The 25953-nt window shown below is 44.4% G+C and overlaps 1 protein-coding gene across 2 annotated transcripts in view; it reads left to right on the top strand.

The window, feature by feature from the left end:
* The first annotated feature begins 482 nt into the window (after positions 1-482).
* Positions 483-25953, top strand: part of TTL (tubulin tyrosine ligase) — a 54697-nt gene continuing 29226 nt past the window's right edge. Inside the window, exons 1-5 of one of the 2 annotated variants that reach the window (XM_030921085.1) lie at positions 483-820; positions 4294-4372; positions 11886-12118; positions 20752-20887; positions 22474-22743. In XM_030921085.1, coding sequence (XP_030776945.1) covers positions 664-820; positions 4294-4372; positions 11886-12118; positions 20752-20887; positions 22474-22743 — 875 coding nt within the window. In that variant the 5' untranslated portion in view covers positions 483-663. The remainder of the gene's footprint in view (positions 821-4293; positions 4373-11885; positions 12119-20751; positions 20888-22473; positions 22744-25953) is intronic. The other variant, XM_010386340.2, reaches the window with a different exon arrangement.

Raw genomic sequence — 25953 nt, 5'->3', positions numbered from 1 at the left:
AGGTCATCCCCTTGGCCGTGCGCCACCCCGATCTCAGCCGAAGGAAGGAGCACTCGACCCAAACAAAACCGACGCTCCGAGTCTCCATAGTCGTTAAGCAAAGAGGAAGGGGAAGCGCTTCTTCACTAGGCCACAGGACTGGGCCTTAGAACTTTTGGGTTTTATCCATAAAAGGTCCTTTGGCAATAGAAAAAAAACCCAGACAGAAACCTGCAAATTGGATCTTCCGCCGGCCCCGCCCTCCGGCTGCGACCCTGAGCTTGGGAGGAACAGCCCCAGGCCCGGACTCCGGGTCCACTGCACAGTCAGCGCGCTGCAGTAAAGCCGCGCCCACCGCCGCGGGTCCCCAACCCTGCGCCGCCGCAGCCGCCCCGGGGAGGGTAGGAAGAAGGCGCGTCGCGGCCCACCGGCCCCCACCAGAGCGCGGCGGGGCCGGGCCGCGCGGAATCACGGGCCAGAGGCGGGGCCGCGCCGGGGTGGGCGGGCGTACTAGCGGCGCTTTCCACTCCGGCAGACGCGCGGGCGCCCGGGCGCGGCGCCGCCGGCACCGGAGAGGCACGGCAGCCGCGGCGGGCGCCCGGGCGGGATCGGCGCTGAGCCGCCTTCTCGGCCAGCTGGTCCCTGCGGCGGCTGCCCGGCGGCCCGGGCGGGCGGCCCTTCGCCATGTACACCTTCGTGGTGCGCGATGAGAACAGCAGCGTCTACGCCGAAGTCTCCCGGCTGCTTCTCGCCACCGGTCACTGGAAGAGGCTGCGGCGAGACAACCCCAGGTTCAACCTGATGTTGGGAGAGAGGAACCGGCTACCCTTCGGGAGACTGGGTGAGCCCTTCCCCAATTCCTGCCTGCCCTCCCCGGAGCGGCCCTGCGCGCCTCCCGCGGCCCGTTAGAATCAGCGCTTTTGTTTTTAAAGGTCATAAATCTTCCCCTTGGTCGCTTCTTGGGCATATCAAAAATGGGATTCAGAAAGATCGAAACCTGTCGTTTTTAATGCTTTCTTGTCTCTTAACTCGGATTTAGAGTCGGAGTCGCGGTGCGGCCACTCGGGGCCGCAGCTGCCTCCTGACAATGAACGGTGCCTGCAGCCCGGGAGACGTCGGCCGCCGGGGCTGGGACCTGACGCGGGAGTATAGCTGCTCCCCCGGGCCGACGCCTCCAAATCGGGCGGGTCTGCCGCGCGGAGAGCGACGCGGGGCGCGGCTCCGCAGAGCCGGCGGCCGGCGTAGGCTGGAGTCATCTTGCAGCTCTTCCTCACTGAGAATTTCTCCCTGCTTGGCGTGGGAGCGGGAGGGGGAGCTGTAGGTGTTGAAACCCCTGAGGCTTCTGCCACCCGAATGGGGCGGAGGAACGGTCCGAAGATTTGGAAAAGACCCCTGGATTCCAAAAGCAGGAGTTGCAGAAGAGACCTTAGCCCAGGGAAGCTTGTAGGGGTGTCTGATTATAAACCTTTCCTTAGTTTCACCAAATAACATGTTTTCGCAGTTCTGCATTGGATTAAGGTCTTACATGAGTCTGTGTTTCGCCCTCCCTCTCTTTCCTGTTCTCCCCGAGGGAATTAACTTCATCCACATGGTTGAAGCTGGCTGGGCACCACCTTACTCACTTGTCCACGGGTAGGAAAACGCAGGAGATAGGAGGGGACTAGCGGCTCCTTTGTAAATGATGTCATCCAGAAGTTGCCCAGATCAGTTCAACTCACATCCCATTGACCTGAGCATAGTCTCATGGCCTCCCTCTCTGCACAGTCATCTGGGAATTGCAGCTTCTCTCTGGGGAGCCATGTTCCTTGACAGAATTCACCAGAGGTGGGGGCCAATTGTATTCCAAAGACAAGGGGAAAATTGTTACAGAGGAAGAGTCACCTCTACCTTGGAGGACAACCCAGAGAGAGAGCAGTGTTCTATGTCCAGGAGAGGAAACAGTTTTTGGAAATAGGTGTGGTCAGAATTCGAATGGGTAAAAACTGAATATAGGCCATTTGGAATTGACTGGTCATTGGTGAGCTTCCATAGACAGAGCCTTTGGGGGGCGAGGGGGGCTGTGTGAAACTGAAATCGTTGGAGGAATGAAGAGCTGCGGTGTAAAGTTGCTCACTTTTTTTGATAGTACCTGGGACAACTTTTCATTGGCATACAAGTTTGTGATGTAGAATGGTGACTCCATGGAAGGACCCATTTGAACACCCAGGAATCTCAGAATATGGAGACTGTGCCTGGAGACTCCCTTTTGTTAACCGGTGTCAGAAGACCCTAGCGAAGAGAATACATGATCTGAAAGGAGACGAAGAATTGCTTTTAGTTGAGAACGATTATTTCTTCCTTGCATTGTCCACTTCCCTTTCCAGACTTCCTGACTTCCCTCTATATTCTTGGCAGTGCCTGGCTGTGAAAGCTTAGGTGGAATCCTAACGTTAAAAACAACAAACATGGCTCCGCCCAGGCAGAGGTAGGAGTGACTGGCATTACCCTGGTGCTTAAGCCTGGGAATGAGAAGCAGAAGCCTACAGAATTTGAATCCTGAACAGATACCACAAATTCAGGAGATGATCAGTAAACGTTTGAGCTGTGTGTTTGTGTGTGTGTGTGTGTTTTTTGTTTTTTGTTTTTTGTTTTTGCGACAGAGTCTTACCCTGTGGCCCAGGCTGGAGTGCAGTGGCACGATCTCGTCTCACTGCAACCTCCCCGTCCTGGGCTCAAGCGATTCTCCTGCCTCAGCCTCCCAAGTAGCTGGGATTACAGGCGCACACCACCATGCCCAGCTAATTTTTTGCATTTTTGGTAGAGACAGGGTTTCGCCGTGTTGGTGAGGCTGGTCTCGAACTCCTGACCTCAGGTGATCCACCCACTCCGTCCTTCCCAAAGTGCTGGGATTACAGGCGTGAGCCACTGCACCCGTCCAACATTTGGTTTTTATGGGAAAGAGAACAGCATCCTACAATGAAATTGGTTATATGCCATCACTGTTACGGGATATTTACCTTTTGCTTAAAGTGTACTGCATGAAAGCCAAGGATAAGATTTATAGAGCCAGGTAAAGGCTCTGGAAGGCAGGTGCCCTGTGGATAAGAAGGTAGGCAGTTCAGGTGGGAATCAGGTCTGTCTGCTCAGGGAAACCAGTGAGAGCCAGCTAATGCCTGCCTGGAACTTTTGATTTGACTGTATGCCATTCTCAGATAAATTATTCTTACTTCTGGCATTTTCAACTGAAAAGTCCTTCGTTTGGTCTTACTTTGATTTTATTACTGGAAATACGATGCGTTTTATTAAGATTTGAAACAAAACATTTTTTATTTTATTTTATTTTATTTTATTTTTTGGAGATGAAGTCTCACTCTGTCGCCCAGGCTGGAGTGCAGTGGTGGGATCTCAGCTCACTGCAACCTCTGCCTCCCAGGTTCAAGTGATTCTCATGCCTCAGCCTCCCAAGTAGCTGGAATTACAGGTGTGCTCCACCACGCCCACCTAGTTTTTGTGGTTTTAGTAGAGACGGGGTTTTGCCATGTTGGCCAAGCTAGTCTTGAACTCCTGATCTCAGGTGATTCACCCGCCTCAGCCTCCCAGAGTGCCAGGATTAACAGGCATGTGCCTCAGTGCCCGGCTGAAAACACTTTTTATTTTTAATAAAAATTTGTTTTTCTTTGTATCCTTTCTGCTCTAATTTTATAAAAAAGGCCACAGGTAATAAGAGCTGTTGAAAATTAGTTTCCGTGTGGAATGAGGCACAGAAGAAAGCTCTCAGGGTTTCTGATCTTATACACATGGGCTTTCCACTACCTTCCTTCACCTCCTAGAAGCTTGCAGAGATACACTTGCTTGAAACCAGCATCATTCTGGTTCTCCTTCCTTCCTTGGTGTAGAAAGCCAGGTTACGGATGTGGAAAGCATGACTGTTAAAGTAGCCTTACTGTACAGAGTGACAAGTCTATATGTGTTAAGCCTGGAGGGGAATGCAGTGTGCAGTCGGGGAGAGGTGAAATGAAAAATACCCTCAGTACCCTCTACCCTAACAAGAAAATACAAACAAAGGTAGCAGCAGTCTTGGCAAGCCTAGGAGGTTGATATTATAATATCCATTGTGGAGAGACTGAAGGTTGCCAGCGGGATATGGAGCGAAAGAGGGTCCCTGGGGACAGAGAAACAAAATTGTTCCATTTTCCATTTTATAACAGCCAGTCCTGAGATGAGAGAGAGAAAAGCTGGGCATGACACAGCTGTCCTCTCTCCTGCTTGCTGCTGCTGACACTGTCATTCCCTACCTGTCCTGTGTCCCTTCTGAGCCTCCTCTTTCCTTCCTAGGTCACGAACCCGGGCTGGTACAGTTGGTGAATTACTACAGGGGCGCTGACAAACTGTGTCGCAAAGCTTCTTTAGTGAAGTAAGTGTTAAGACCGCTGTTTTCCATTTTTTTACCTAAATGAAGCACTTAGGCAAAAATGTGGGGTTGTTTAAAGGACAAGCATGCTTTTATTTTAAAAGCCAACAAATACCAGTTCAGAAGCGTCCTCTAAGCTGCTTTGGTTGCAATCCAAAACATGGTGCTTGATAAAGCCTGTCTCTGAGGCGAGGCTCCTAGAAGCAGAGCCTGACTCAGGGTCTCCTGTGTAAGTAATTTTCCTGGGCTAGGGTTCTTAAGAGACACCCATCGGGAAGCAAGGACAGGGCAGGGCACGCGGAGAACCAAGTAAAGAGGTGGTTTTAGCTGAAGTCTTGCCTCTCCTGACTCCAAGGAGCACCGGAGTGAATGGCACCTCAGAGTCGTCACATTTTGAGCAAGGACCAGGCCTCTATGCTCCAGTGTCAAGTCAGCCATGGGCTGTGGGAAGAGATGGAGGGCTTAGCTTTGCAGGCATTTCTGGGCAGGGGCTGGTCCCTGGAAAAGGACATATATAGTCCTTAGCATGCATCTCTCATGGCTGCAGCGGGTCCCTCAGAAAGGATATCTGGGCAGGGTATAAGAACATCCACTCCACTACCCATCTCTGAGCAGCTGGATTATGGCAAAGTTTCACCACGGTATCACAAAGTGGAAGGAGACAGTGTTAGACAACGATTAAGATCTAGGGACAAAAGTGTAAGTTTTCACCCCAGCTCTTCCTCTCACTAGCTTGGGCAGATCTCATCCCTCTAAGCCTCAGTGCCTTCCCTCGTAAGGCTATTATGAGAATTAAATAAGGTGATGCATGTGAAGTTTATATAGCACAGGGGCCTGGTGCATAATGAGTATTTGATACTACCTTAATTTTCTTGGCTGTCAAATGGGGAAATAATAATAACTACCTTAGGCTGTTCCGAGGATTAATTGAGCTCATTTAGCTAAGGGCCTTGAATGGTGCCTGTCTTGTTCATACTGTATAAGTGAAAGCACTCCTTATTATTGCTGTTAGTATAGTTGTCATTGCTATTGTTATTTCAGTAGGGAAACACTGGGTCAGGCCACTAAAATCAGGGCCGTCGTGGGCCTCCAGTATTCTTTCCATGATGGCTGGTGAACGTGTGTGTAGCCAGGTCCTGGGAGATAGGACTCAATGCAAAATGCTCTTTTCCCACTAACATTTTTTTTCTGGGCTCTAGATATTTACGAGGCTGGGTGCTTACAGGAACATTTCTGCTTTTTGTTCGCTCATCGGCCTTGGTAACTTATGGACCCACTCCTCTCTGTGATGGATTTATCAGGATTCATCCCACTCCTGAAGGAGTGTGAGGCTTCCTGAAGTCATTTTGTGACATGTTTTATATTTAGAATGCAAATGACTGTTACACTGGAATCAGAAATAGAAATGGGACATGCTTGTTTGTTCAGATTATTCACTTAGAAATTCGTATTAAATATTTATTAAACATTTTCTGCTATGATGTTTCCCCTAAAGACAAAGTAGGAAGCAGAGGATGCTGTAAAAAAATAATGGTCTCCATATTTGAATATGTCACAGTTACAGTGAAGCAGAGTGAGTCTAGGGCTGGAGTCGTGACCAAGTGTGATAAATACCTGTGACCTTGGAGAGCATCAGAATCTCAGTGTCTCATCTGTAAAATGGGGATGGATGGTGGTGACAGTACCTGCTCGTTGCCCCTCGGAGGCATGCATTGTGATCCGTGATAGCACCTTGTAATGGTGACATGACCTATCCAGACCTATGCATCATGCTCATCAGCTTCCATCTTTGTCTCAGTTGTCCTGTGAGGGGCTTGTAGTAGTTCCGCGATATGATGGTTCCCTTTATCTGTTTGTCTCTCTCCCATGATTTTGTATGGCTTGAAAGGGCTCCAGAGAGTTAGAAATAAAGTCTCCTTCATTATATAGGACAAAATGGCAGCTCAGAGAGAACAGCCAGGTTGCCCATGGCTATAGTAGCTCCTGTTAAACCAGGACAGTTTTAATCTGCATAAATGGGACCCCTGGCCATTGTGACTGTGCACCCTCAGGAGGCTTCCCAGAGCCTTGGTGGGGTTCAGTGCAGGACCCTGTGCAGCCCAGTCCTTCCTCCTGTCACTTCAGGGAGTTTCAGAAATTTCACTGAGGCCTCAAGGCCATAGTCTTAAAACCCTGAGGGGCTTTTCCTCTCCTGGTGCAGATCAGAGGCTGTCTTTTCCTCTCCTGAACATTGCTGTTTTATAGATGTAAGTAAATCTCCATTTCTGATTACTTCCCAAATGGGCCCATGAGGAAACGGGACAAAAGCAAAGGACTTCCTGCAGAGCCTGGTCTTGGTTCCGTGCAGGAAATGAGGGCTTCCAAATCAAGGTCATCTTACAGACCAGCACTGTCCAACAGAAATAGGATGCTACCCACATATGTAATTATAAACTGCCTAGTAGCCACATTAAAATAAGCGCAGAGAAACAGCTGCAAGCCAGGTGTGGTGGTTCACGCCTGTAATCTCAGCACTTTGGGAGTCTGAGGCGGGCAGATCACTTGAGGTCAGGAGTTCAAGACCAGCCTGGCCAACATGGTAAAACCTCATGTCTACTAAAAATACAAAAATTAACTGGGTATGGTGGTGGGTACCTGTAATCCCAGCTGCTCAGGAGGCTGAGGCAGGAGAATCGCTTGAACCTGGGAGGTGGAGGTTGCAGTGAGCTGAGATCGTGCCACTGCACTCCAGCGTAGGAGACAGAGTGAGACTCCTTCTCAAAAAAAAAAAAAAAAAAAAAAAAGAAAAGAAGCAGCTGCAATTAAATTAATAATTTATTATATTTAAATAAATCCAAAATGTTATTTTGACATGTAATTAATATAAAAAGCTATTATGTTCTGTTTTTTCATTTGGAGTCTTCAAAATCTGATGTGAATTTTACATATGTAGCACATCTTAATTCAAACGGTAAATATTCATTGGAAAGCTTTGATCTGAATTTAGATTACATAAAAAATATATGGTTGAAGAAGTAGATTTATGTGCTCAGGTTGTACATAAAAGTTTTTCAATAACTTTGAATGCCAGATCTATTTCCTTTAATCTTGCACACACATTTTCAAAACCAGTTCATCTTTTCTAGAAGAATTGATTTGACTATGAAGTAAAAGCTTATTTTCAAAATAATGTCCAAGTAAATTCACCAACTCTTGTGTGAGTTCAATATTGTAAATATCAAATTCAAAGATGTATTGAATATATTGAAAAATAACTCTATCAATATCAACAAAGTGTTCTTCAGATTACTTTTAGTTTTTGCAGCCAATTTTCATAATGCTTTTACAATTAACATTTTTTGCATACTGAGTGATGTTATAAAAATATGTGAAATCATTATTATCAACTTATATTATGAAGTTGGAACATAAATTCTCACACCTGTCTGGCTGGATCGTAAATAAGGTCTTCTTTTCCCTTCCTTGGAGCTTTAAATTTAGCTTGTTTATATGCAGGGTGTAGATAGATGAGAAAATGCAAATGACAGTCATTTTTTATTTTGATTATTGACATGATGAATTACTGAGTGAAAATAATGATTTGACAAACATTCCTTTTATTTTCAAGAAAATCTGAATTGGAGTTGAAAAGTAAATTTTTATTTAAAAAAACCCTTCCCCCTCTCCATCAGTGAATACTGGCAGAGAACACAGTATCATTAAATTCATTATCTTCTGCTTCCATGAACTGGAGAATCATCGAGTATATACAGAACCATTTTAACAACTGTATCCATGCCACTTAGAGTCTGCTTCAGAAAACCTAACACAAGGCCGGGCGTGGTGACTCACGCCTGTAATCCCAACACTTTGAGAGGCCAAGGCGGGTGGATCATTTGAGGTCAGGAGTTTGAGACCAGCCTGGCCAACAAGGTGAAACCCCGTCTCTCCCAAAAATACAAAAAAAAATTAGCTGGGCATGGTGGTGCACGCCTGTGGTCCCAGCTACTTGGGAGGCTGAGGCACAAGAATCGCTTGAGCCGGGGAGGCAGAATTTACAGTGAGCTGAGATTGTGCCGCTGCACTCCAGCCTGGGCAACAGAACAAAACCCTGTCTCAGATTAACAAACAGAAAGCAAACCTAACACAAATGTTTTCAATATGTAACACATAATGCCATGAACCAGATGTTTCCAACATGTGTTATACAATAAAATGAAGTAGTAAAGGAAACAATAGTCTACTAAAATCTTAGTAAATCCTCTTTTTTTTTTGAGATGGAGTCTCACTGTGTCGCCCAGGCTGTAGTACAGTGGTGCGATCTCAGCTCACTACAACCTCCGCCTCCCAGTTCAAGCGATTCTCCTGCCTCAGCCTCCCTAGTAGCTGGGATTACAGGCACCCACCACCACGCTCGGCTAGTTTTTTGTATTTTTAGTAGAGACGGGGTTTTACTATGTTGACCAGGTTGGTCTTGAACTCCTGACCTCAGGTGATCCACCTGCCTCGGCCTCCCAAAGTGCTGGCATTACAGGAGTGAGCCACTGCACCTAGCCATAAATCCATATTTTAATACAACCTAGCTGAAGTCCTATCTGTCATGTTAGAAAGTAATTTTTTGCATGTAGGTAAAATTCTGTGACAGATGTAAAAGATTTTAAAATATCTATACTATGAGGTTTTTTTTTTTTTATGTGTGTGTGTTTTAGACGGAGTCTCTCTCTGTTACCCAGGCTGGAGTGCAGTGGCGCGATCTCGGCTCACTGCAATCTCCACCTCTTGGGTTCAAGCAATTCTCTTGCCTCAGCATCCCGAGTAGCCGGGACTACAGGCACCCGCCACCGCACCTGGCTAATTTTTTGTATTTTTAGTAGAGACAGGGTTTCACCGTGTTAACCAGGATGGTCTTGATCTCCTGACTTCGTGATCTGCCCACCTCGGCCTCCCGAAGTGCTGAGATTACAGGCATGAGCCACCATGCCCGCCGAGTTTGGTATTTTTTAAGCTGCAGTTTGACAGCATTTTTTCATATATTTGGAAATCCTTTGAGGCAAAACATCCAAAGTATTAATTGGACAGCATCTTTTATGTCACACAGTTCACCTAAAGCTAAAGAAATTACTTAATTTTTTCAAATTTTGAGTCAATCTCTGATTGTTAGAAAGGTTTTGTAGTCTGTGGGCAATTGTGACTCAGCTGAAGATTGTTCGTTTTTTGTAAATTATATTTTTAAGTCTTTTCCTTAAAATAGTTTTTTTAAAACCACATTTGCATCTAAAATGGTTTTGTTTTTGTGTAAGAATCCAAGCCATTTTATAGTTGCCCAAAATTATAAACTCAGACTCTGTTAAACATTTGCTTAAAAATATGTTGGCTATTGTGATTTCAGCCACTAGTTTCATTAATTTTTTTGAGCATTGAGAGGAAAATACTTACCAAATTTATTATGTATTTGCTAAAAAAGTCTCCTTTACACAACCGTTTTTTCATTTTACTTTGACCATAGCCTATTGCAGTCACCATTTCTTGTGAATCTGTGGCATGTCACCTTTCAGTTTTTTTTTTTTAATCTCTTACTGTCCTTGTCATAGTTCTAGCTTCTGTGTCCCTACCCAGTTCCATGTCAGTAGTATGCCTTTGTTTTAAATTTAAAAATTTGTCCAAATGTTTTTTTAACTAGGAAGAAATTCTGTTTCACCTAAGTTACCAATTGTGGTGTATGTAGCTAGCACTGTAACTCATGCTCTCTGCATAATAAACATATCATAATGTTTCATCAGTGCACAGAAATAAATCACTTGAACTGAATCAATCTATTGTCCTTGAATAGAATAGCGATGTGTTTGTGTGTGATACTAGAAATGACACATGGCCCTGACGTGCATGCTGCAATGCAACAATAAAGTGAAGTGTTATCTCACCATATCAATAAAGTTGTGCTTAATGGAAAAATATTTTATAATGCATCCATTTTTAAATTAAAGGCAAATTAAACTTTAGGCCTGGCATGGTGGCTCATGCCTGTAATCTCAGCACTTTGGGAGACCGAGGCAGGTGGATTACCTGAGGTCAGGAGTTTGAGACCAGCTTGGCCAACATGGTGAAGCCCTGTCTCTATTAAACATAAAAATATTAGCTGGGCATAGTGGCAGGTGCCTGTAATCCCAGCTACTCAGGAGGCTGAGGTGGGAGAATTGCTTGAACCCGGGAGGTGGAGGTTGCAGTGTGCCAGGATTGTACCACTGCACTCCAGCCTGGGCGACAGAGTGAGACTCCGTCTCAAATTAAAAAATAATTAAACTTTAAATTCAGTTCCTGAGTCACATTGACCACATTTCAAATACTCAGTGGCCATATGTGGCTGACTACTGCCCACTGCATGGGACAATGCAGATACGGAGTTGAACTTTCCGTGAGTTAAAAATATGTTTATTTTGTTCCTTGAAGTTCAAGTAGCTTTTCAGTTCTTTCCCTTTCGCTTTAAAATAAATTTATTTTTAATCTCTATCTAAAATGTCATTATTTCCACCATTTGTTCACAGACTGGGTTTTGTAGGTGAATCTTAACATGGACTTGGCATTAACAGTTCTGTTCTAAACAGAAGAGGGAGCACAGCTCAGGGAAGGCCAGTGCATGTCTGTGGGCAGGTACTTCCCTGTCTCTGATTCCTGGGGAGTACGAGCAGGTTTCCAGTTAAGACTTGGGGGTTTTGTAGTAGCTTGAGCTGTAAAAAAAAAAAAAAAAAAAAGAAAAAGAAAGACTTGGGAGTTCGGGGCTTGCATGCTGGCTGGTCCTCACTACCTTTATGATCTTAGGAAATCTGCTTCTCTGTGACCCAGTTCCTAATTTGTGAAATGTGATACCAGTGCCTCTAGCTCCGGGGGTCTGATTGCAGAGTAGATGCAGTGGGAAGCCCCTGTGTGCTAAGGGCCTTGCCTGACTTTATCTTCTGTGGTGTTATGGTATTTGGGGAGCAGGAGGTATATTTCACTGTGACCACTGGTGTCCTGTGTTCTATTAGAAAGATACCTTTTTTATTCTGTCACCGAAGCCAGCCTGAGCTAAAAGCAAGAAAAGAAGGGCTTTTAAAAGTCTTCTAATTGAGATTCTTACATAACCTTTTCTCCTATAGAGAGTTGGGCCAGGATAGTCTTTTTGCTACTTAAATTTTCCTCTCTTCCCCATTTCATTTTTTAGTAAGGGTCTGGCTCAACAATATATTTGTTGAAAAGGTATTGGGTCAGGATTATGTCCAGTTAAGCTTCCTTAGAGATGCATTTTAAAAAGAGCGAAAGTGTTGGACATTAAGCCTTTTGAATTAACTGGGGTATGCCTTTAAAGTTGCATCTAACAGCTGTGTGCTCCCCAGTAATGCATTTGAGCTTTGTCCAGGGAGACTAAGAGCAAACAGAGGTGTTAGAAGACTGAGTCACGCTTTGCCTCCTGGAAGATCTCTGGGGGAAAGCAGTGGCCTTTCTGAGGGGAGTGATAAAGTACACTAAGAAGGGAGGCTGACCCTCTTCTGTCATCTGCCAGGCTAATCAAGACAAGCCCTGAACTGGCTGAGTCCTGCACATGGTTCCCTGAGTCCTATGTGATTTATCCAACCAATCTCAAGACCCCGGTTGCTCCAGCACAGAATGGAATTCAGCCACCGATCAGTAACTCAAGGACAGATGAAAGAGAATTCTTTCTCGCTTCTTATAACAGAAAGAAGGAGGATGGAGAGGGCAACGTTTGGATTGCAAAGTCATCAGCTGGTGCCAAAGGTGAGTTGGCACTGCTGTCCCCTCCTTTATTCCTGGTGAGTTGTTCCTATTGTGATGTATTTAGATGAACGACGCTATTTTAATCTGAATCGTTGAAGGTAGAGACCGTGTCTAGTTACATAGTTATAAATACCTATCTAGGTACTGATGCCTTCTAAATGTATATCTCCAGTATAGGTCTTTTCCTTTAAGCTCTAGATCCATTGACACCCTCACCGTCTCTAAAAGGCCTTTCAAACCGAATACATGTGGTACAGAACTTTTTATTTCCTTACCAACTTTGCCCATGCCAACCTGCTCCTCCTTCACGCTTTCCACTTAGTATATGATCCCCCTATTCACTCAGTCTCTGAAGCTTAAAACCTAGGATTCATCCTTGACTACTCTATTCTTTATAATCTACTCCTAATGCATTAGCAATTCTTGCTAGCTCTACCTTCAAAATACATTCTGAATAGACTATTTCTTGCCATTTCCACTGCTTCCCCTCTAAATCAAAGCCCCCGTTCTCTTTAGTGTGTGTAACTGCAGAGCCTACTCTCAACCAGCTCTCCTTCCGGACAATTATGTTTTCAAAACATAAATCTAATCATATTATTTCCTGCTTGAAACTTACCAACCGGCTTCCTAATGCAATTAGAATGAACTCCAGATTCCTAATGGTAGCCTGCAGCATTTGACATTTGCCCATATCTCTGATCTCATCTCCTTCTATCCTCAGCTTTGCTCTCTGGACTGTAGACACAAAGACTGCCTACTATCTCTCAAATATTCCAAATTTGTCTCTGTTCCTAGAATGTACTTACATAGTTTGTTTTGTTTCTCTCACCTCAGATGCTGGCTCATCAGGGAAGGCTTTTCTTTTTTTTTTTTTTTTTTTTTGAGACGGAGTCTCGCTCTGTCGCTCAGGCTGGAGTGCAGTGGCCGGATCTCAGCTCACTGCAAGCTCCGCCTCCCGGGTTTATGCCATTCTCCTGCCTCAGCCTCCCGAGTAGCTGGTACTACAGGCGCCTGCCACCGCGCCCGGCTAGTTTTTTGTATTTTTTAGTAGAGACGGGGTTTCACCATGTTAGCCAGGATGGTCTCGATCTCCTGACCTTGTGATCCGCCCGTCTCGGCCTCCCAAAGTGCTGGGATTACAGACTTGAGCCACCGCGCCCGGCCCAGGGAAGGCTTTTCTAATCTGAAATAGCCTCTGTGTCCATTGCTTTCTTTCCCTTTCTCCTGCCTCATTTACTTCCTGGCATTAACCTCTTCCTGGCACTATACTACTTCTCTGTCCATCTCTCCCATTGTTCTGTAGGCTTCACACAAACACAGACATTCTGTCTTACTCATCTTTGTACCTTTCTCATAGGCACTCAACAAATATGTGTTGAATGAATGCGTGTAAGGGGTGAGGTTTATAACGTTAAATCAGGCTGAAAACAGAGGCAGTGCCCAGTGTAATGAACACATAAACAATCTCTGTCTATGACTGCCCTCATATGCTCTTTATAAAACCATTCTGGCCGGGCACGGTGCCTCACTGCCTGTAATCCCAGCACTTGGGGAGGCTGAGGCGGGCCGATCACGAGGTCAGGAGATTAAGACCATCTTGGCTAACATGGTGAAACCCTGTCTCTACTAAAATTACAAAAAATTAGTCAGGTGTGGTGGCAGGTGCATGTAGTCCCAGCTACTTGGGAGGCTGAGGCAAGAGAATGGCGTGAACCCAGGAGGCGGAGCTTGCAGTGAGCTGAGATCGTGCCTCCAGCCTGGGCGACAAAGTGAGACTCTGTTTTATTCCATTTTGAACTTATTTCTTGTATTGCCTTGGAAGACATCTGGCCATTGGTACTCATTTCTATTCTGGGTAGAAGGGACCTCACCTTCTTTTCCACCACTCATGAGACAGGAAGGCCTTACCTGGTATCCTGAAAGGGGGAGAGTTGGACTCTTGCCACAAGCCAGGTACCTCACCTACTTCTGTCTCCCCTCTTGGGACCTTTTCTCAAGTACTGCCGCCCAGCGTGGTTCCAATGGTAAATGACGGAATTGGAAGAGGAAATAGACATTCATGGTACTCCAGAATCCTCCTGTGGGTTTGGGATTGGATTCAGTATGGCCACTGTGAGGACACCTGGGTGATCCCTGGACCCTCACTAAGGCAAGACTCAGAGGGACACCCAGCAGCAGGGGGAAGTCAAGAGAGAATAAAATGCCACACGAAGACTTTTTGCTTTAGGGGTTGAGATAAGTGATATAAATTTATTATGTTTGGGAACTATAAAATGAAACCAATAGGATGAATGAAAACTTTTATTCTTGTTAAGCATTTATTTGGTACCTACTACATGCTTTGTATAGTTGACTCAACCTTCAAACTCTATCCATTACGAAGCCACTGTTTACTGTGCCCACTGCCTATCTCTAATCTAGCCACCTTCACCTCTCACCTGGAGCATGGGAACACACTACATCTCTAACAGCAAATTATTGTTGAGAAACAACCTCATTGTTCTGCTATTTCTGCTATTACAGAAAACATTAGTAAATGTCTTTGCTCTAGATCACTCTTGTTTTTTTTAATTTCAATTTTGTATTATGTGTGTGTGTGTGTGTGTGTGTGTGTGTGTATATATATATATATATATTTTTTTTTTTTTTTTTTTTTTTTTTTTTTGAGACAAAGTCTTGCTTTGTTGCCCAGGCTGGAGTATGATGGCATGATCTCAGTTCACTACAGCCTCGACTTCCTGGGCTCAAGCGATCCTCCCACCTCAACCTTCCTTTTTTTTTTTTTTTTTGAGTTTTTTTTTTTTTTTGAGACAGAGTCTCACTCTGTTGTCCAGGCTGGAGTGCAGTGGCACAATCTCAGCTCACTGCAAGCTCCGCCTTCCGGGTTCATACCATTCTTCTGCCTCAGCCTCCTGAGTACTGGGGCTATAGGCATCTGCCACCACGCCCAGCTAATTTTTTGTATTTTTAGTTGAGATGGGGTTTCACCACATTAGCCAGGATGGTCTCGATCTCCTGACCTCGTGATCCACCTGCCTCGGCCTCCCACAGTGCTGGGATTACAGACATGAGCCACCGCGCCCTTCCCGCTCTCACCTCAACCTCTTGAGTAGCTGGGACTACAGCTGTGCACCACCACACCCTGTTAATTTTTTGATTTTTAGTAGAGATGAGGTCTCACTATGTTACCCAGGCTGGTCTTGAACTCCTAAGCTCAGGTGATCTTCCCACCTTGGCCTCCCGAAGTGCTGGGATTACAGGCATGAGCCATCACACCTGGGCGATCACAAGAAACTCTTGTTTCTTGAACATTTCTTTAGAGTAATTTTGAAACATGAGATTACTTGGTCAAATGACATGAAGCCTTTATGGCTCTTGCTCTGTGTTGTCCTATTGCTTTTTCAAAGGGCTGTAAGCTAACGGGGAGCAGTTCATGACGAACTGTCACTAAAAGTATCACTGTTTTTGTCTTCTTATTTTGTAGGTATAAAACAATACATACAATTCAACTTTATTTTATAATTTTTGATACTGGTGTATCAAAAAATCTGAGCCTGATTCCTAAGGGAGATGAAACAACATGAGTCATGTGTAGGGAACGAGAAGAAGGGAGCTTTTCCAGGTTGATTTGCAGTTTCTTGTTCAAGAAGCTCACCAGATGGTAGAACAAGAGACAGGAACAAGGTAGTTGAAAAGGGCGTTAACGTTTGGGAAAGGTGAATCATTGAATTAATGAACTGAATTGAATTCACTTATACTGAAAGCATGAGACCCAGGTAGAAATCAGCTACAAATCTGAAGCATAGATTAGAATATTTGAGCAAATTGAAACCACAACGAGCTGTCACTACACTTTTATTAAAATGGTTAAAATAAGAAATGGTGATGACTCACTAAAGAGTGAGTTCAGCAATGTTACAGGCTATGAGAGCAACACACAAAACTTAACTGCATTTTTATATGCCAACAGTGAACATGTGGAAACCAAAGTTAAAAGCACAATACTACTTAAACGGGCACGGTGGCTCACACCTGTAATCCCAGCACTTTGAGAGGCTGAGGCAGGCAGATCACCAGAGGTCAGGAGTTCGAGACCAGTCTGGCCAACTTGGTGAAACCCTGTCTCTATAAAAATACACAAATTAGCCGGGCTTGGTGGCGGTTGCCTGTAATCCCAGTTACTCAAGAGGCTGAGGCAGGAGAATCACTTGAACCCAGGAGGCGGAGGTTGCAGTGAGCTGAGATCACACCATTGCACTCCAGCCTGATCAAGAAAGCAAAAACTCCATCTTAAAAACAAACAAAAAAACCCCACAATACTACTTATAGTCACCCCAGAGAAAATATGATGCTTAGGTATAAATTTAACCGACAGTTTTAGGCTCTGTATGCTAAAAATAGTAAAATGATTATGAAGGAAGCCAAAGAGGACCTAAAGAAATGGACTGACATACTGTGTTCATGGATTGCAGGATAGTATAGTAAAGATGTCAGTTCACCCCAAACCAGTCTATAGGTTTATGTAATTCTTCTCAAAATCTCAGCAAGCTTTTTGTATAGACATGGAGCTTCTTTTAAAATTTACATGGAGGTTTCAAGTCTTTGCTATTGTGAATAGAGCCGCAATAAACATATGTGTGCATGTGTCTTTATAGCAGCACTCATAGGTGGGAATTGAACAATGAGATCACTTGGACACAGGAGGGGGAACATCACACACCAGGGCCTGCCATTGGGTGAGGAGAGGGGAGAGGGATAGCATTAGGAGATATACCTAATGTAAATGACGAGTTAATGGGTGCAGCACACCAACATGGCACATGTATACATATGTAACAAACCTGCACATTGTGCACATGTACCCTAGAACTTAAAAGTATTAAAAAAAAAAAAATTTACATGGAGGCGCCGGACATAGTGACTCATGCCTGTAATCCCAGCACTTTGGGAGGCCAAGGTGGGCAGATCATGAGGTCAGGAGATCGAGACCATCCTGGCTAACATGGTGAAACCCCGTCTCTACTAAAAATACAAAAAATAAGCTGGGTGTGGTAGCAGGCAGCCTGTGGTCCCAGCTACTTGGGAGGCTGAGGCAGGAGAATGGTGTGAACCCAGGAGGCGGAGGTTGCAGTGAGCCGAGATCACACCACTGCACTCCAGCCTGGGCAACAGAGCAAGACTCCATCTCAAAAAATAAAAATAAAAATAAAAAATTTACATGGAGGCATCGGACACAGTGGCTCACACCTGTAATCCCAGCACTTCGAGAGGCCGAGGCAGGCGGATCACCAGAGGTCAGGAGTTCAAGACCAGCCTGGCCAACATGGTGGAGCTGTGTCTCTACTAAAAATACAAAAATTAGCCAGGCATGGTGGCGGGCGCCTGTAATCCCAGCTATTCAGGAGGCTGAGGCAGAAGAATTGCTTGGGCCCAGCCTGGGCAACAAGAGCAAGACTCCATCTCAATAAATAAATAAATAATAAAAATTCATATGGAAAGGCACAAGCCCTAGAATAGCTTAAACATCTTGAAGAATAAAGTATAAGTAAACATGCTAACTGATATTAAGATGTATTTTAGAGCTACAGTACTCAATACACTATAGCATTCATGGAAAAATAGAAACATAAATCAGTGGGGCCAGGCGTGGTGGCTCACGGCTGCAATCCCAGCATTTTGGGAGGCCGAGGCAGGTGGATCACCTGAGGTCAGGAGTTTGAGACAAGGCTGGCCAACATGGTGAAACCCCATCTCTACTAAAAATACAAAAAATTAGCCAGGTGTGGTGGCGCAGGCCTGTGCTCTCAGCTACTTGGGAGGCTGAGGCATGAGAATTGCTTGAACCCAGGGGGCAGAGGTTGTAGTGAGCCGAGATCACACCTCTATGCAACAGAGCAACACTCTGTCTCAAAAACAGAAGAAACATAAATCAGTGGAAGAGAATAGATAACTCAGAAATAGACCAAAGCATATATGCCCATCTTTTATTTGAAAAAGGTGCAAAAGCTATTCAATAGAGGAAGGATACATTTTTCAACAAATTATACTAGATAAGATGGTTATCAAAAGGCAGAAAAATGAACATCAACATAAGCCTCACACCTCGTACAAAAACTAACTCAAAATCAATCATGGACTTAATAATTTTTCAGAAAAAAGGAGATAGGGCTTGGCAAAGAGTTCTTGAGCTTGACTCCAAAAGTATAATCCATAAAAGTAAAAATTGATACATTGAACCTCATCAAAATAAAACTTCCGCTCTGTGAAACACCTCATTAGAGGATAAAAAGATGAGCTACAAACTGGATGAAGGGATTTTTAAGTCATGCATATGACAAGGGACTCAGATCTAGAATATATAAACAACTTTCAAAACTTAACAGTAGGCCAGGTGCGGTGGCTCAAGCCTGTAATCCCATCACTTTGGAAGGCTGAGGCGGGTGGATCACGAGGTCAGGAGATCGAGACCATCCTGGCGAACACGGTGAAACCCCGTCTCTACTAAAAAATACAAAAACTAGCCGGGCGAGGTGGTGGCGCCTGTAGTCCCAGCTACTCGGGAGGCTGAGGCAGGAGAATGGCGTAAACCCAGGAGGCAGAGCTTGCAGTGAGCTGAGATCCAGCCACTGCACTCCAGCCTGGGCGACAGAGCAAGACTCCGTCTCAAAAAAAAAAAAAAAAAAAAAATACAAAAAACTAGCCGGGCGAGGTGGCAGGCGCCTAGTAGTCCCAGCTACTCGGGAGGCTGAGGCAGGAGAATAGCGTGAACCCGGGAGGCGGAGCTTACAGTGAGCCGAGATCCGGCCACTGCACTCCAGCCTGGGCGACAGAGCGAGACTCCGTCTCAAAAAAAAAAAAAAAAAAAAAAAAAAAAAACAGTAAACAAAAATAGACACACAATCCAATTAGAAAAAGAGCAAACAGTAAGACCCCATCTCTACAAAAAAATACAAAAAATAGCCAATGTGGTGGCGCACACCTGCATACCTAGTATTCCTGAGAATTGAAAATGTATGTTCACAACAATTTATATGCAGATCTTATAGCAACATTATTTGTAAGAGGCAGACAAGAATGGAAACAATGCAAACGTCCATCAATTGATGACTGAATGAACAAAAATGACTCCTCAGCCAAAGAAAGAAGTGAACATGCTACTAATCCACACTACAATGGGGATGAACCTTGAAAACTTTGTGCTAAGTGAAATTAGACACGAAAGGCCACATACTGTGTGATTCCGTTTATATGAAATGTCCAGATAAGACATCCATAGATACAGAAAGTAGATTAGTGGTTGTCAGAAGCTGGGGTGAGGAGGGAGTAGTGAGTGACTGCTAATAGGTACAGAGTTTTTATTTTGGGAAGTGGTGAAACCGTTCTAAAATTAAACTGTAGCAGGCCGGGCATGGTGGCTCACACCTGTAATCCCAGCACTTTGGGAGACCAAGGCGGGCAGATCACGAGGTCAGAAGACCGAGACCATCCTGGCCAACATGGTGAAACCCTGTCTGTACTAAAAATACAAAAATTAGCCAGGCCTGGTGGTACATGCCTGTAATCCCAGCTACTCGGGAGGCTGAGGCAGGAGAATTGCTTGAACCCGGGAGGCGGAGGTTACAGTGAGCTGAGATTGCGCCACTGCACTCCAGCCTGGGCGACAGAGTGAGACTCCATCTCAAAACAAACAGTAACAACAAAAAAACTGTAGTAATGGTTTAAAACTCTTGAATATACTAAAAGCCATTGAATTGTACACTTTCAAAGGATAAAAATTTTTTGGTATGTGAATTATACTTCAAGCTACTAAAAAAGATATATCAATTATTTAATGTTAATGGACAATTCCAATGTATCCAGTTTTTTTCTATTACAACGCTACAAGGAACCTACTTGAACATTGATCTTTATGCCTTAACCTTCCTGGTAGTTCTATGAGATATAGTGAAGGAAGGGGAGGTATTGTCTTTGTAGTTTTTTTTTTTTTTTTTTTTTTTTTTTTTTTTTGAGACAGAGTCTCGCTCTGTCGCCCAGGCTGGAGTGCAGTGGCGCGATCTCAGCTCACTGCAAGCTCTGCCTCCCGGGTTCACGCCATTCTCCTGCCTCAGCCTCCCGAGTAGCTGGGACTACAGGCGCCGGCCACCTCACCCGGCTAGTTTTTTGTATTTCTTTTTTTTTAGTAGAGACGGGGTTTCACCATGTTAGCCAGGATGGTCTCCATCTCCTGACCTCGTGGTCCGCCCGCCTCAGCCTCCCAAAGTGCTGGGATTACAGGCTTGAGCCACCGCGCCCGGCCCGTCTTTGTAGTTTTTATTGTGGTAACCAGTGACCAGTAGTAGAATAGTATTTATTTTAAGTGCTTAGACACTTTGAATTTCTGTAAAACTGAGGTTTCATGGATGTAGGCAGCCAAGATAGTGTTGACGACCCACACGGAGAAAGAGTTGGTAGGATAATCCTGGGTACTCTTGATGGGAGAAGGGAGCATGTGGGAGACTGGAGTAAGGAAGGGAAGGAAAAAGGTGAGCAGGACGTTGAAAGCCTCCTGTGGGGTTTTCGTATTTCTTTTCTGGCTTTATAGAGAGCTCTTGGTTTGAATTGGACTAGTTTCTCTTTTGCTTTTTCCCTGTTAGGTGAAGGCATCCTCATCTCGTCAGAGGCTTCAGAGCTTCTTGATTTCATAGACAACCAGGGCCAAGTGCACGTGATCCAGAAATACCTGGAGCACCCTCTACTGCTTGAGCCAGGTCATCGCAAGTTTGACATTCGGTAATGCATTCATGTCCATAGCTTTTGTTTTTCTTCATCTGAAAAAACTGCCATGGTATAGGTGGGGAGAGGGACATGGAATGTGAGGAAGAGTTTGACCATGTTTAATATGTTACCAAAATTGAGCGCAGCTGAGCAGAACTGAGCTTCTGTACCTAATTTTCTATTTTTCTTTCTTCTTTTTTCCATCTAGGAAATGTTACTACAATTAGGGATTTTCTTTTTAAAAAAACATTCTTTTCTGGCCAGGCACAGTGGCTCACGCCTGTAATCTCAGCACTTTGGGAGGCCGAGGTGGGCAGATCACCTGAGGTCAGGAGTTCAAGACCAGCCTGGCCAACATGGTGAAATCCCATCTCTAGTAAAAGTACAAAAATTAGCTGGGCATGGTAACAGGCACCTGTAATCCCAGCTACTCGGGAGGCTGAGGAAGGAGAATCACTTGAACCTGGGAGGGGAGGTTGCAGTGAGCTGAGATTGCACCATTGCACTCCAGCCTGGGCAACAGAGCGAGACTCCTGTGTCAAAAAGAAAAAAAATCTTTTCTATGAAAATGACTTGTGGATTCAAAGAAATGAATATAAATGTATGATCTTGCTTATGGAATAAACTGAGAGATGTACATGGAACACGTAATTCAGACACAACAGGTTGTGCAACCTTGCCAAATAATTTCTCCTCACTTCATTATTTGTGTCCCACTCTGTGGATTTTATGACCACACCTCAGGGATTGTACGTTTCTGAGCAAAGGGCTTGGCATGGAGAAAGAGGTTGTGTGGTGCATTCTAAAGCTAAACAGCTCTGCCTCTTCAGCTTACCCTTGGCCTTGCTGTCAGCTCCTTGCCAGGGACTCTGTCTCCTTGATTGCTTCATAACGATTTGTCGCTTCTTGAACATCAACCCTATGTCAAATCATCTTCAGGAGGAACACTATTAAGATTACTAGAAGAGGAGACATGACGAATGGAGGTTTCATAGGTGAACTTTAAAATCCAGCCCATCTAGGGCTGGGTGCAGTGGCTTATGCCTGTCCAGCACTTTGAGAGGCCAAGGCGGGTGGATCACCTGATGTCAGTATTTCGAGACCAGCCTGGCTAACATGGTGAAACCCTGTCTCTACAAAAAAACACAAAAATTAGCCGGGCGTAGTGGCATGCACCTGTAATCCCAGCTACTCAGGAGGCTGAGGCAGGAGAATTGCTTGAACCTGAAAGGCGGAGGTTGCAGTGAGCCAAGATCACACCATTGCACTCCAGCCTGGGCAACAAAAGCAAAACTCCGTCTCAAAAAAACCAAAAAACAAAAACAACCCATCTGAATCTCTTCAAAATGCTTTATTTATCTTTTGATCAAAGTCTCCTTGTTATTTATGGTAAAATGTTTTGTTTGCCTCACTGTAGTGATAACTCACTATCTTAGCTAAATCATTATATGCCTCTTATAGTTTTAGAAACGTCCTCCTTCCCTAGTTGCCTCCCACTCCTCACCTACCCCCTAAAAGAAGTCAAGATGTGGGGACTGATGTATCTAATATGCAGAAACTTTGGATGACTTGAGTAAAGCCATGTTTTTGTTGAATTGCAGAAGCTGGGTCTTGGTGGATCATCAGTATAATATCTACCTCTATAGAGAGGGTGTGCTTCGGACTGCTTCAGAACCATATCATGTTGATAATTTCCAAGACAAAACATGCCATTTGACCAATCACTGCATTCAAAAAGAGTACTCAAAGAACTACGGGAAGTATGAAGAAGGAAATGAAATGTTCTTCAAGGAGTTCAATCAGTACCTAACAAGTGCTTTGAACATTACCCTAGAAAGTAGTATCTTACTACAAATCAAACATATAATAAGGTAACTTAATTGTATCTTTTTTGATTACGTGTTTCTTCTTGAAGGAGCTTTAGGTGTCTATGCCTTTCAACGAATTGTTTCATATAAGTTGTCTAATTTATGGGCAAAAAATTTTTTGTAATGTTCCTTTATTTTCCTTTTAATGTCTGTAGGTTCTGTAATGATGTCTCCTCTTTCATTTCTGATCATGAATTTATATATATATATATATATATATATATTTATTTATTTATTTTTTGGTAGACAGAGTTTTGCTCTTGTTGCCCAGGCTGGAGTGCAATGGTGCGATCTCGGCTCACCGCAACCTCCGCCTCCTGGGTTCAAGCAATTCTCTTGCCTCAGCCTCCCAAGTAGCTGGAATTACAGGCATGTGCGACCGTGCTGGGCTAATTTTGTATTTTTAGTAGAAACGGGGTTTCTCCACATTGGTCAGGCTGGTCTCGAACTCTTGACCTCAGGTGATCCAGCCCCCCGCTTGGCCTCCCAAAGTGCTGGGATTACAGGCATGAGCCACCATGCCCGGCTAATTTATATTTTCTCTCTATTTTGCTTGGACAGATTGACTACACATTTATCAGTTTTATCAGTCTTTTCAAAAAATTAGCTTTTGGTTTTGTTGGTTTTCTCTACTTTTCTTTTCAGCTTATTTTATTTATGCACTTTATTATTCTCTTCCTTTTGCTTTTTGGAGGATGTAATTTACTCTTTTTCTAGTTGTGCTTTTTGTTTGTTTGTTTTTTAAGAGATGGTGTCTCATTTTATTGCCCAGGCTGGAGTACAGTGGTGTGATCATAGCTCTCTGCTGCCTCAAATTTTTTGGCTCAAGGGATCTTCCTGTCTCAGCCTCCCAAGTAGCTGGGACTACAGGTGTACACCACCGTGTCTGGCTAATTTTTTTATTTTTTGTAGAACTTGGTCTCACTGTCTTGCCCGGGCTGGTTTCAAGCTCCTGGGCTTAAGCAGCCCTCCCATCTTGGTCTCCCAGAGTGCTGGGATTATAGATGTGAGCCACCATGCCCAGCCTATTCCAATTTTTTTTTTTTTGAGACGGAGTCTTGCTCAGTAGCCCAGGCTGGAGTGTGGTGGTGCGATCTTGGCTCACTGCAAGCTCCGCCTCCCGAGTTCACGCTATTCTCCTGCCTCAGCCTCCCGAGTAGCTGGGACTACAGGCGCCCGCCACCGCGCCTGGCTAGTTTTTTGTATTTTTTAGTAGAGGCGGGGTTTCACCGTGTTAGCCAGGATGGTCTGGATCTCCTGACCTCGTGATCCGCCCGTCTCGGCCTCCCCAAGTGCTGGGATTACAGGCTTGAGCCACCGCGCCCGGCCCAGAAGGTCTTTTAGTAATGTTCCATGTGCACTAAAAGAATGTGTACTTGGCTGTAGTTGGGCAGAGGGTTCTTTTTTATTTTTATATTTTTTGAGACAAAGTCTTACTTTGCTTCCCAGGCTGGAATGCAGGGGCACAAACATGGTTCGCTGCAGCCTTAACCTCCTGGCATTAAGCCTAAGTAGCCTAAGCAGCTGGGACTACAGGTGCATTCCGCCATACCCACCTAATTTCTGTATATTTTTTTGTAGAGACAGGGTTTTGCCCTATTGCCCAAGCTGGTCTCGAACTCCTGGGCTCAAGCAATTCTCCCATCTTGGCCTCTCAAACTGCTGGGATTACAGACATGAGCCACTGCACCTGGCCTTATTCTGCTTGTTCTGTTTATTACTCTTGATCTTAGCCAAAAGGCTGAGAAGCGATGCTTGTTCTATTTATTATTGAAAAGAGAGGCACTGAAGTCTCCACATATAATTATGGATTTGTATATGCCTTTCAGTTTTGTCTGTTTTTGCTTCATGTCTTTTGATGATCTGTTATTAGATGCACATATATTTAGGATTATTATATCTTCTTTGGGAATTGACTCTTTTATTTATCATTATGTGATTTTCTTTCCTTTCTTTCTTTTTTTCTTTTTTCTTTTCTTTCTTTTTTTTTTTTTTTTTTTTGAGGTGGTCTGACTCTGTTGCCCAGGCTGGAGTTCAGTGGCATGATCTCAGAAAATTGCAACCTCCACCTCCCAGGTTCAAGCCATCCTCCCACCTCAGCCTCCTGAGCAGCTGGGACTACAGGCACATGCTATCATACCTGGCTAATTTTTGTATTTTTTTTGTACAGACAGGGTTTCACTATGTTGCCCAGACTGGTCTCGAACTCCTGGGCTCAAGCAGTCTACACACCTCAGCCTCTCAAAGTGCTAGGATTACAGACGTGAGCCAACATGCCCAGCCAGTATTTCTTATTTATTTATCTAATTTTTATATAACCAATCTAGCTTTCTTTTGATTAATGTTTCCATGGTATATCTCCATGTTTTGAGTATGTTTCCATCCTTTTATTTTCATTATATTCTATTCTGTACTGTCCCTAGGTGTTATATTCTATATTTAAAGTAGTTTTCTGGTAGACAGCGTATAGTTGGGTTTTGTGTTTTTATTTTATTTTATTTTAATTATTTGAGACGGAGTTTCACTCTTGTTGCCCAGACTAGAGTGCAGTGGCGCGGTCACGGCTCACTGCAACCTCTACCTCCTAGGTTCAAGCTATTCTCCTGCCTTAGCCTCTTCAGTAGCTGGGATTATGGGCATGTGCCACCATTCCCGGCTAATTTTGTTTTGTGTTGTGTTTTTTTTTGAGACGGAGTCTTGCTTTGTCGCCTTGCTTTGTCGCCCAGGCTGGAGTGCAGTGGCGCGATCTCAGCTCACTGCAAGCTCCGCCTCCCAGGTTCTCACTATTTTCCTGCCTCAGCCTTCTGAATAGCTGGGACTACAGGCGCCCGCCACCACACCCAGCTAATTTTTTGCATTTTTAGTAGAGACAGCGTTTCACTGTGTTAGCCAGGATGGTCTCTATTTCCTGACCTTGTGATCCTCCCACCTTGGCCTCCCAAAGTGCTGGGATTACAGGCATGAACCACTGCGCACAGGCTAATTTTGTATTTTTAGTAGAGATGAAGTTTCTCCCTGTTGGTCAGGCTGGTCTTGGAACTCCTGACCTCAGGTGATCCACCCACCTCAGCCTTCCAAAGTTCTGGGATTACAGGTGTGAGCTATCGCACCCGGCCCTGTATTTTAATTTTAATCCAATATGATAATCACTGTCATTTAATTGGTGTGTTTATACTACTTAAATGTAATGTAATTATTGTATTGGACTCACAT

The sequence above is a fragment of the Rhinopithecus roxellana genome, chromosome 17, assembly GCF_007565055.1.
Source record: "Rhinopithecus roxellana isolate Shanxi Qingling chromosome 17, ASM756505v1, whole genome shotgun sequence".
NCBI lineage: Eukaryota > Metazoa > Chordata > Mammalia > Primates > Cercopithecidae > Rhinopithecus > Rhinopithecus roxellana.
The sequence above is the reverse complement of the archived record's forward strand: the minus strand, read 5'-3'. Positions and strand labels throughout refer to the sequence as shown.